The 12486-nt window shown below is 39.6% G+C and overlaps 1 protein-coding gene across 2 annotated transcripts in view; it reads right to left on the bottom strand.

Annotated features, from left to right (window-relative positions):
- The window catches only part of LOC121318516 (diacylglycerol kinase iota-like), a 94280-nt gene that overhangs the window by 34697 nt on the left and 47097 nt on the right, over positions 1-12486 (bottom strand). For both annotated transcript variants that reach the window (XM_041255266.1, XM_041255265.1), the window contains exons 2-3: positions 5708-5816; positions 1630-1725 (exon numbers count right to left, since the gene is read on the bottom strand). In XM_041255266.1, the coding sequence (XP_041111200.1) occupies positions 1630-1725; positions 5708-5816 (205 nt within the window). The remainder of the gene's footprint in view (positions 1-1629; positions 1726-5707; positions 5817-12486) is intronic.

Consider the following 12486-nt stretch of genomic DNA (forward strand, 5'->3'; position numbering starts at 1 on the left):
GAGTCCCTCAGCCCCACTCTACACATTTTTGATAGAGTCCAGTACAATCTATGTAGTATTTTAAACTGTATTAATTTAATATGTGCTTCTTTCATGGGTCTATTCCTATTAGCAAGGAGATTATCCAAGTTCTCCTGACTCAGTGTAATACCCTGGTCCTGCTCCTATGCTGTTTTCACTCTAGTCAGGTTGGGGGTTGTATTATCTATTTAAAAGAAATATATACCAGAAGCTTGGTGGGGCTTATGCATCCAGTGATTTAAAGATTTAACTACTGATGAAGCCTGTGGCATTTTCAGACAGCTCTCTAACAAACCCCTCAGGCAGTGAGGTAGCTGCAGGTACCTCCAAAAGTAGTCCTGGGATTGTTGTACTTATTTTGTATTAGTTCAAATGTGCCAATCTCCTTCTGTGTATAAGTCTTTAATAAAATGTATACCCCTTTTTTTTGCCAACTTCCCCAATTCACACTTTTACCTTCTATCTGCCTTTTAGGATTTTTCTATATAGGAGAGTCTTGATGCATTCCAATGTTCTTTGAACAATACACGTGTCTGTGCCCTGACTGAAACAGTACGAACTATAGCAGGATTAAAATGCATTTGCTCAGATAGTTCCAATTCCAAGTAATCTATTGTGGAAAAGGGTATTTGCATCTTCGCTTCAATATTTACCCAATTTGGTCTTTCATTCCCTGTCTTTCTCAAAGAAGATATCTGAGCTAACGAGAAGGCAAAATGATAATATTTCAAGTTTGGCAATTTAACACCCCCTTTATTAACTGGGCCTTGCCATTTAGTGAGAGCTAGTTGGGGTCCCCCCTAAACAAACTACGAAAAGCATCTGTTGAGTTTGCAGAAAAAAAGAGGTTCAATTGCTAAAGGGATCACAGACATCAAGTAGTTAACTTGTGGTGCACATACCATTTTTATTACATTGATTTCCCCCAGATTGAAAGATTTAGCCTACTCCAGTTTTGCAAATTGGTTGTAATTGTATCTATAGTAATCTCTACATTGGAGTCCACCATTTTTTCCAGCCTAGGTTTAATCAGAATCCCCAAGTATTTTAGTTTATCTTTCAAGTATTTGAATTTCCATTTACCAAACAGGTAACAACATTTTGATAACCGTAGGACTTCTGACTGGGGGCCAGAGACGAGCATCAATACACCATCCACATATAGCATTATGTTGTGCTCCTGGGCCCCCACAGAAATACCAGTTATGGTTTTGCAAGATCTTATGGCTTCCACTAAAGGCTCTAAGGCCAGTATAAATAAGAAGGGAGATAAAGGGCAGCCTTGCCTTGTGCCCCTACCCCATGAGAAAGCAGGGGAGAGTAGTCCATTTGTTAAAACTACTGCACATGGGTTACCATAAAGCCCCTTTATCAAAGTTTGAAAGAGACGGCCAAATCCAAAGATGTCCAGAGTGTAATGGAGATACCCCGATTCACCCCTTTTCTGTGTCCAAGGACACTAAAGCACGGTGTTAATCATATCATATCCTAATCCCCATTGTCTGCTGTTGCTGCATGCCAGGTTTCAGTGCTCAGTGAACAATTCAAGAAACTTTTAAACAACACTGTATTCTAAATACAGATAATTAAACTCTATGTTAGACTCACTGCAATCCTGACAACACAAGTCTCCTCCCCCAAGTAGCACAGATCTCCAGAGCAGTTTGTCTCCAGCCAGAGGTGATCCCCATTTAAAGCATTCTCCTGCAACAGCAAGAACAACCAGCAAGTTTCCCCAGGACAAGAGATAACATGTTATACAGTAGTGTTGAGTTTATAATTAATAAAATAAATCTAAATTCAATGACAAACTTTTGATTCAATGAAAAAGACTTCTAATCATAACATTTGTCATTTAATTTAAGTTTATTACAGTATTTCTAAAAGTTATAAAAATAAACAGCAGTAAATTATTTTCTCTTGTGTGCGCTAAACCCTTATAAAACATTTCCTATAGCAAAAATCATGACAAAATGTTATAAAGGATAGTGAAAGCATAGGTAGGTATTTTAAAGACAAACAAGGTACGATAAAGCATATAAAAAAAAACATGGCAAATCAAGGTAAGCTATGGTAAATGCATAGGAAAAGCACAGTAAAACTGCAAAAATACAGTGCAAAAATACTGTGGTAAACTTTAAGAAGGCAATAGAGGCTACCGTACATTAATAGCACACCTTAAGACCAATTACCATTAAAAAATTACATGATAAAAAATCGAACCTACCTAATCTAATTTTCTTTTTTTTCCACTTTTTTTTTATTAGTCTGGGGAGGAGACACCCCTTTTTAACTGATTAAACAACACCACCACACAAACAGTTTAAAGCAGTACACTGATAAAGTCGCAAGTCAAATTGGTTGTCAAATTGTTTCTTTTAAGTTTTATCGTATATTTTTATTGAGCATTTTGAAATTATGGGTGACCATATGTTCAATAACTTATTTTACCAAATGTCCAAAATGAGTTTGATCAAACTCACACAAGTGGTTGCCAAGATACAGCTTATCACAAGCCTGATCACATTTGCAATCACAATTAGTGGCTATTTTCTTTTAATTACCTTAAATTATTTGCAGAATGGACATTTTCTTTACTATTAAGTACAGTATAGTGAAACTCATCTTTGTGAAGACCAGCTCAACCTTAAAATATCTGCCCTCGTTAGGCCCAACTTCCTATTAAGACCACTTAACACAGTCCCTCTGATCCTTGAATTAGAAGGATAAGTAATTCAAATGTAATTCTTTAATCTTTGAAGAGGTTCACTTTAGCTCACTGAGCTCCCAAGTTACTGACCCTGCTGTTATCGTAACCACTGGCTTGTTTATCCACGACCTTCCTGTATCACTGCCTTGCTAATAGATTCTCTTTTCCGAAGATATCCAAGCGTGAAAGATGGCACTAATTAGTGATCTGCGTCTTCTTTTTTTTTTTCTTTGTCTCTCCAGGGGAGAGAAAGATCTCAAACTGAGTTGTCAACACCACAGAGGGGAAATTAATTACAATTTCTCTGTCCCTGTTTTAGGAGAAGGCTGCTAATTACATCTTCAGAGTTTATTTGTTCCTTTGCAGCTTGCTTTTCTTACCAAAAAAAACCTGCTAAATTACTGTTCAGTTACTACACGCTTGTACTACCAAAGTACAATACTGTGCACAGAAGTATATAATTGTAACCTTTCGTCTGGCTTTCTAGCTCTGCAGACCCCTACTTTTCGTTCCCACTGAACCTGCTTCCTCAAGTTCAGCTGATCCTGCCGTGCTCGCACCTGCTGTCCCTGCTCCTGTTGCTTCTAGTCCTCCCCGCCACTTTAAACGCTGCCAACCCTGGGCTGATTCTCCAGCTCAAAGACTGGCCCACCGACAAGCTGCTGAAAGCTCTTTTTAAAAAAGGAATTTAAATTCCAGCAGGGAGCGATCAGATCTCTTTACTTAGTTTGCAATGCCAATCCATCTCAGCCAAGCCTGTCTTTCCTCCAGTCACATTAGTTCAGCAAACCAGGCTTGTCAGTGGATGCTCCTCCCCCACTGCGCAGGCTCCATGCACTCCCGATTCCGCTGCCTCTCATTCAGCTCCACAGCCAGCTGTTCTACCTGATCCTGCCGCTGCTTCAGATTCTTTGTCTGAATTGTGGCTCCAAATATTCAATGGCATCAAACACCTCATTCAACTGGTCAATGCTACTGTTTCTTCAGTCTCTGACCACCTGGATGTGCTCGATAACAAAACTACTCGCTTGCAGCCTGCAACCCTCCCTCCCCCTGCATTAGTCACCCCAACAGTGTCGGTCACTTCCACCACTTCAACCGTGTCCGCCTCCGCTGCTGAGCTGCCAATCTTCACACTTGCGACTGCTTCTACAGCTGGCTTCTCTACTTCAGTGGTTCACAGACACTCTCTCACCCCTCAAAACAGACGCAATATTATTGAAGTTAAAGATGTTAACTTGGTCTCAATTCTCATTTCTACTTCAGAATCTCTTCATCCTAGGGTAGTTGACTGCAAAGACCTATCTGTTACCCATAAATCCAGGGGTCCTTGGCTGTGATTTTGACCTCGCAATCAAATTGTTCGACACCACATTAGTACACCTTGAGGCATAATATCGCGTAAAAAAAAAAAATCTTATAATGGTGCTAAAGCTCTTTCTCGCCCACAGATGTCTGGTTCATCTGTGTATAGTGCTCTGGACAGTACAAACAATGACAAAGAAATAGCAAATGAATTACAGGTATGTGCTAAATTAAGTTAAAAAGCTTTTTTGTTTTAAAACTGAACATGTGGGGCATTAATATTCAGTTGCTAAGATTATGAAATGTTTTGTCCAGATGCCACAAATGAAAAATGGGTCAGATTTACTAAGCTGTTTGTTGGAACAGACCTTTTAATCCCAGGCCATGGTAAAATGCTGAGACCACCCGGCTTGAAGACAGGACATTTTTTCCTAGATATTTAAAGGGTACATCAGCACTACATAAAGATAAAACACAAACTATCCCACCTTGCTGTTCCGAATGTATTTAGACAAACATCTGCATAATGCCGCACTCCTATGTTCTCGAACATCTCTTCTCAGCCAAAAAACATGACTTCCGCACATATCCTCACATGAGCTCTGAAACGTACCGGCACATGCCCAGTGAAGCGTTGTATAAGCTATATTACCTCTGTGTGGAAACACACTAGTCCGTGTGACAAACATGGTCAGTCTAATTTTCCATAAGGAATGAACTTGTACCTGCTTTCGTTTTGTGTAGTAAACATCTTTCACACTGTACATGTGTCCTTTGCGTGTTGTATATTGATGTATTATTGCATTCAATAAAAATAAAAATAAATACAAATAAAACGTCTGTGTTGTGTAAGTGGTTGCGGGGAAAAGAAAACCAAGACGGAGTTGTTCTCATTTCCAACTAATGAAGGGACCTACCGACAATTATAGCAGCACTGTGTTATTTCAATATATGTCCCCAAAGTCTTAGATACAGCTACAGCTGATTCTGAATGTTTGCAGAATTGACACGTATCAAATAAACTAGCAAATTAGAGTCGGAAATGATATACTTCCTTTCGGAATGAGGTCTTTGAGGACAATCCTACCTAAAAAAATAAATATTGCATTTTTCCATTCTTTCTACGGTATTTGGTTTTCATTTGCATTTCCAGACACAACACATGCACAGTCATCTACACACCGTTGAGTGGGAAAGTCGAATTCGGCCACAAATTCCACCTCCCTATCAGTTTCTCAACAATTTGATATTGAAATATAGTCTGGCATATTATGGATGTTCCCTGTGTACAGTTACACTGTGTTATTGAAGAAAATTTGAATTTGTGTGTTTCCACATGGAGGTAATATAGCTTGTACAACGCTTCACTGGTCATGTGCCGGTACGTTTCAGAGCTCATGTGAGGGTACATGCGGACGTCATGTTTTTTGGCTCAGAAGAGATGCTCGAGAACAGTGATTTTGGACATAGCAGTGCAGCATTATGCAGATGTTTGGGAGCATGCTGATTATTATACAATGACCAAATGCATTAGGAACAGCAAGGTGGAATAGTTTATGTTTTATCTTTCATGTAGTGCTGATGTACCCTTTAAGATTTTTGCATTCTACTTGGGCAGTCATAGAAAAAAAAATCTTAAAACAAAATGTACATTTTAAAGTTGTAACTTACGCTCCAGTCTACAGTGGTCCGAAGTTCCTTGGCAGGCCCGTTTGTCAGCGAAGACAAGGGCATCTGGATCGGGGCAAGATGCTGGAGGCCAGAACGGGAAATGGCTTTTCTGAAGAAAAATAAATCCAAAACACATCAGCATCTCACACAAAACAACAACTTATGATCCCGATGCTATTTATACATATAACGCACAACCCCTAGGCCAGCTTGGTACATAAACTACGTAAACTAAGTCAGTCACAACTGTGCATACATCACTTCCCCAGAAAAGACGATTGTACCAAGCTCCCCAGTCCTCATTTGTGCAAAAAAGTCCCAACTTCCTCTATGTAAATAGGTGTGTGTGGCAGAGCAAAGGCCCTCCACATTGTAAATCAATGTATATATTGTGTTTTAACAAGGATAGTGTATTATTGTTCACCTGGCAGGTCAATCATACATCTGAAAATGTTTGTGTTTGAATGGAATTTTGAATTAGTCCAAGACTGTGAATGCCCCATGTATGTGTGTGCACTGCATTTTAGTAAAAAATATTTTATTTTGCAAAAATATTGAAAGTTTGAGGGAAATATAGTACTTGGTCCTCTTTTTTCCTGTAAGACTCCACACAGTTTACTACACATGTGTATGAGCAGAATAAAAATTGATATTCTTCTAATAACACGATTCTGCCTTCTAGAAGAATTCCTTGTGTGTCCTGTCCTTGTAAGAGGGGTTGCTGCTATGTTCCCAGAACGCTGCAATGTCCGTCTGTCACAAAAACGGCTGTAGTGGGTGACGTCAGACCAGAACCAGGAACCAATAAATAAACAACAGAGAGGTGGAGTCTGGTGAAGCTGAGCACTTGGTTGCGCTCAGCATTTAATAGGTAAACAGAGCAGAAAATAAAAGGTTGAAAAGACAAACAAAACACAGGACACGGCACTGGCAGTCAAGACAAAGAGACAAAGAAAACGAACCACACAGACAAACATGGTGAGCTGCTATTATAACTACTATTACCTCCGTCTCCAATCCCGTTCTCCACTCACCGAACACACAACCCCGAGTGAGTGAAAACATGCTGCTTTTATGCAGCTGTACCGAGACTTGATTGCTAATCCATCATTCAATTAGAGTCTCGGTACAACTGCATGTGAATTAATAAAAGTGCAATTCCCCGTGCTCACATATTATTACATTTTTCTTGCACGTGAAGTGCTGTGCAATCCTCGTGCTTAAATACAAATACACACTTGTGTTACACAGACCCATTTATATCCCGTGTACCAATGACTATACACCAACATTAACACACTACACGCAACATACAACACAAATAAATAGCCCATGGGCGGGGCACTTTGCCACACCATCACACTGCACCTCCAGAAATGTATTATTTTTCGGCAATGCTTCTTTGACTGCTTTCTTTATAAAGACCTATGATTTTTTAGATCTTATTCATTTTCAATGATAAAAGTGCAGAAAACAGGATGATATATTTGGAATACTTGTAGTGTTACACAATCAAGAAACTTTTGGATTTCTTCACATCTCGGCTGGTAAAGGGTTTTGGTGGTGGACTCAGACTTATGACCAGTACGGTATTTATACTCCCCAATTATACATTGTGAAAAATAATGACTCACCAGTTACATTTTATACTTTATATTATTATAGTTTCAGCTCCATTTCTGCTAATTACTACAGTCACTCTGTAAATATATTAAAAAATCACTGAAATATTTATCTGATTGAGAAGTTTCTTTAGTTGTATTGAGATCTGTAAACATGCATTAGAACAGCTTGCTGATTAAATGTTTGTAGTGACAGATAAAACTTTTATAGGAGACTGTGTGGTTCAGTGGTTAAAGAAAGAGACCTATAAGCAGCAGGTACCTGGTTCAAATCCCAGCTCAGCCAGTGGCTCTGTGTAAACGTGTAAACCTGCTAACCTCCTTGTGCTCAAACATTCAGGTGAGATGTTGTTGTAAGTGACTGCAGCTGAGGTCCACCCTGGTCTTGTATCTTGTAAAGCATTTTGTGATGGTGGTCCACTATGAAAGGTGCTATATAAAGATTATTATTACAATAGAATCCTGTTAATCCCTGTTTCAATAATTTGTGTGGTTTAACACAATACATTATCAAAATGTATTAGTATTAATGCACAAATCATCTGATCTATGCGGAAGCAGGTATTCGCACGCTTTATTAGTGAGGAAATCAGCGTATCTCTGCAGAACTGGAAGGTCATTGCTTAATTTGAGTGCAGTATACTGTTTGCCATGAAAAAGTATTTGCCCCCTGTCTGATTTTCTGCATTTTTGCATATTTTTTGTTTTTGACACTGAATGTTATCAGACCTTAAACCAAAATCTAATATTAGATAAAAGGGACACTGAGTGTACAAATAACACAACATTTTTATACTTATTACATTTATTTATTAAAGAAAGTTATGCAACACCCAATGCCCCATGTGAAAAAGTAAACGCCCCCTTAGACTCAATAACTTTAATTGCAACAAAACGCTTCCTGTAGTTATTAATCAGTCTCTCACAGCGCCGCGGAGGAATTTTGGCCCACTCTTTCATGCAGAGCTGCTTCAACTCAGTGACATTTGTGGGTTTTCGAGCATAAACTGCTCGTTTCAGGTCCTGCCACAACATCTCAATGGGACTTAGGCCTGGACTTTGACTAGGCCATTCCAAAACTTTAAATTTCTTGTTCTTCAACCATTCTGATGTAGACTTGCTTGTGTGTTTTGGATCGTCTTGCTGCATGACCCAGCTGCGCTTCAGCTCACGGACAGATGGCCTGACATTAACCTGAAATCTTGTATAATAATATAAATAATATTGTATTCCTTATTGATCACCTTGCCATAGAAATATATTCCCCTCCTTTATAAGGTGGTCCTTATACTGTGGAAGGCGATACTGTCATGGCTGCCATTCGCTCCTTAATGCCATTACACTAACACTAGTAGTCTTGTTATAAGACCTTCCAAAAACGTGGTTGACATGCGGTTAAATTGAAGAAATCCTGAAGATCAAGAATCCAGTCGTTTATTCACCAGTCACAAACAAGCGTAGCAAGTGAGTGGATTTTTTAAGTTCCCTGGCCAGCTACAATTAGCTGCCCCAGCATTTGTATGATCCATTCTCTAGCTACCACTTACAGTATATTAACAATTGATCATTAAGACGCCGGGGACCAACGAAGTACAAGCCTTCAATTTAAATAATATGCGTAATTCATATTTGTTCAATGTAATACCCACCTTATCTGCAGCGTTGGGCCGAATCTAAGGGGAATGGCACATCAGATGGAATGATTTGTAAACATGAAGTAAATAGGATACGTGAAAACGATCTGTGTTATTGATATTTTATTTGTTAAAACAATGGTTCACTTAGATTTTGCCCCAGGAGTTTCCATAACACTGAAAATATGAAGTTGTAAGCTGAAACAGTTTACAAAATCTTATCAGTTCAAGGTTTTGCAAATTCATACAAGCTCCCCTCACTATTATGCTTAATTACTGCAATAAACGTGATGATAATTCTCTCAAACTTCCTTTCCATGTCTCTTTGAACTCAATCAATCGCAACATCCAGGGAACAGTCTGATGGTTTGTCATCATTATTAAACATGCAGGCAGATCTCTCTAAAACAGCAAATTATGCTGCTGCTACTGACAGTGATGCTTTGCCTGTTGCCTGGTTACCTGCTTGTGGTGATACTAAATCTGTTTCGCTGCACAATGCGAAGGAATATATCACTCATGATGACCTTTTATATTTTCTACGATGCTGCATGTCTCTTGAAGTTTCTTTGCCATGTTTCATCCGTGGCATAAAACTGACCTCTATACCTTATCCAGATTAGCTGGGACTCTCCTGCTCTGCTCACCTGGAGCCTTATTAAAGTTTAAACCCTGCTGCTGCTGCAATTATCTGATTCAGAGACCCAGCAGGGTAGAGTTTCTGGCACACGTGGCTCTGTGGGCTCAGATACCTGCTACCTCAGCCAAGAGAAGAACTCAGCAAGGTGGCTCCCTCACAGACGATCTCAATAGCCACTGGAGAGTCAGAGAGAGAACTGAAGGTTTTCACAACGGTCCTCTAATGTAAAAAAAAAATAATGGCTGATTGAACCCTCGTGTTTACCTTTTTATTGCTCCCGATTGCAATATTGTAAATACAATTTCATACTAGTATTTATTTTTGAAGAGTGCCCAAAACATGTGTGTTCTGGTTCTTCACTGAAACATAATGAAACACGTTTCAGACGCTTTTCCACTTACAGTCATTTTGATAAATTTGTACTCTTTGTATCGGATCAGCTGCAGGTTGGTAGCCATATTTTAATTATAGGAGCTAATGTCTAATAGGCAACTGCAATTTAACACTCCCACCCTACCCCACCCCCAACAAAGTGAATTGGTTGTCAACTGAATCAGGCAAACTGGTTTTAAAGTTCCAATTTGTTCTGTGCCGTTTTTGATCTGTGACACAAGTTAGTCATTGGATGCTGTAGGTACCTATGAAAATCAGGAACTTAGCATTAAATCAAGACACAGATTTAACTGTGAAAAGGCTTTCATATCTTAAATCCATATTGTAGTGTATTGTATGGTATAAAGATCGCTAGATAGTACCTTGTACCACAACTGCTACCAGTTCCCAGCCTCAATTAGCATAATTTAATTAACCCAAGTAGGTTACAGTATACTCTTAACTTCAAATGAATATCCTTACCAAATTTTCACACAACCGGATGATCAATTCAATATACCTAAATACGTAAATCATAGCTATGCAAACAGAAACGGCATCTTACCTTGGGGGAAATAGCTTTTCCGACACTTGTATCGGTATCGGTTTTAAAATGTTTTTTTTTTTTTTTTAATCTTTGCAGTTTACACGTCATGTAACAGCTAAAACTGTTTTAAACTACTAGAACATAAAATGATAGACATATTAAAATAATGTTACTTAGACTGTGGAAAATATTCTTTAACTAATGCTTTTCTGTCAGTGTGTGGAGCTGTGAGAGCCGTAACTAAATGTTTCATTTCAATTAGAGACATTTTGCATTTTGAGTTTTCCTATTTTTAAATAAATGTAAATTCTGGACCAAGACAAAAATGCCCAAACTGAGCCAAACATCTTGAAAACTAGGCCTATAACACATGACTCAAAAAGTATGGAAACTCACATATTACAAATTATTTTTAATGTAGCCTGTAGAAATGGAATGGCAGCGTTTTCAAGATGTTTCGCATTATTTTAGGTCTGACTTTCACCTACTCCCTTCTATCTCTGCACTTCATATAAAGCCTGCTCTTACATTCTGTGTTATTGAAAAACTCAGGCAACTTTCATTCAAATCAGGTTGCTTTTAAGGCAGTCCATATGTAAAACACCTTTAATTTATCTATAAATTGGGAAGAAAAACTATTTTCCAAATATAACTTTGATGAATCACTTCTCGTTGAAGAAGAAAATTGTATCTCATTGTGATGAGTCAAAGGGTTTTCGGTCTGTGATTCAGCCTCCCGACAGTAGATGGCATCAAACCAACTCGGGACTTCCCTTACCAAGATCTCGTGACCATGGCAAAAGTCATCTTTTGAGGGGCGGCACCTTGGTGAGGGGCGGAAGTACGAGTATGTAAATTCCAGCCACTGGAGTCAAGTGAAGGATAAGGACACGTGTCGGTTGGGGATTGGTGTTCCACTGACTACAGAGGCGGGACATTACATACTAAAGGGAACGTACTACTGTGTTCGGGGTTGGTCCGAAAGTAAAATAGGAGGAGTAACGGGTGGAGGGAGAGACTGGTTTTGTGCAGCGGGATTTTTAAAACACTAACATTTCTTTTGTCTTTTTTTTGTTTATGTATGGGTCGCCACAAAGACAAATTAAAGACGAGTCATCACAGTTTGTTTTGGATCTCACCCCTGCACTCCTTCCCTCACACCATTTTGTTTTCGTTTGTTATTTAATCCTTTTGTTGTGTATAGAGAATAAAAATAAATTATTTTATTTCTGTACACATAAATTACTGTCTGGACATTCCATTTAATACACTCTCGCCTCACACGTGGTTTCAGAAGTGGGATGGATCCAGCTACAGTTTTGACAATGTTTAGGGAGCAGGAGGAGAAGCGAGAGGAGAGAGAGACACGGCACCAGGAACAGCTCGCCCAGTTCTTTGGACAGCTGGTGGAAAAACTATCAATATCAACATCAGAGAGAGCGGTTGCCCGGATGTTTGCAGCTCAGCCTAATCTTCAGAAGATGACCTCGGAAGATGATCCCGAGGCTTTCTTGATTACTTTTGAGAGAGTGGCAGAGGCTGCAGAGTGGCCTAGGGAACACTGGGCCATGAAATTGGCACCCTGCCTGACAGGGGAAGCTCAGGCAGCGTATCGAGCCCTGACGGCCACGAATGCAGGGGACTATGTTAAAGTTAAAGAAGCCATTCTCTCACGCCTCGGGATCACGGAGGAAACATACCGGCGCCGTTTTCGGGAATACCAGCTGTCCAAGGGGATGCGGCCCCGGGTTGCGGGACAATATCTTTTAGATCAGTGCACCCGGTGGCTGCGGCCAGAAGAACATACACCCCAAGAACTGGTGCAGAAAATAGTTATAGAACAGTTTGCGTCTATACTACCGCCAGAGAATCGAGAGTGGATTAAGAGGAATCGACCTACCACTCTCGAGGATGCCATCCTCCTGGCGGAGGCCTACGAAGACGCAAACGAAGGCGCCGGGTCA

Source organism: Polyodon spathula, chromosome 7 (assembly GCF_017654505.1).
Source record: "Polyodon spathula isolate WHYD16114869_AA chromosome 7, ASM1765450v1, whole genome shotgun sequence".
NCBI lineage: Eukaryota > Metazoa > Chordata > Actinopteri > Acipenseriformes > Polyodontidae > Polyodon > Polyodon spathula.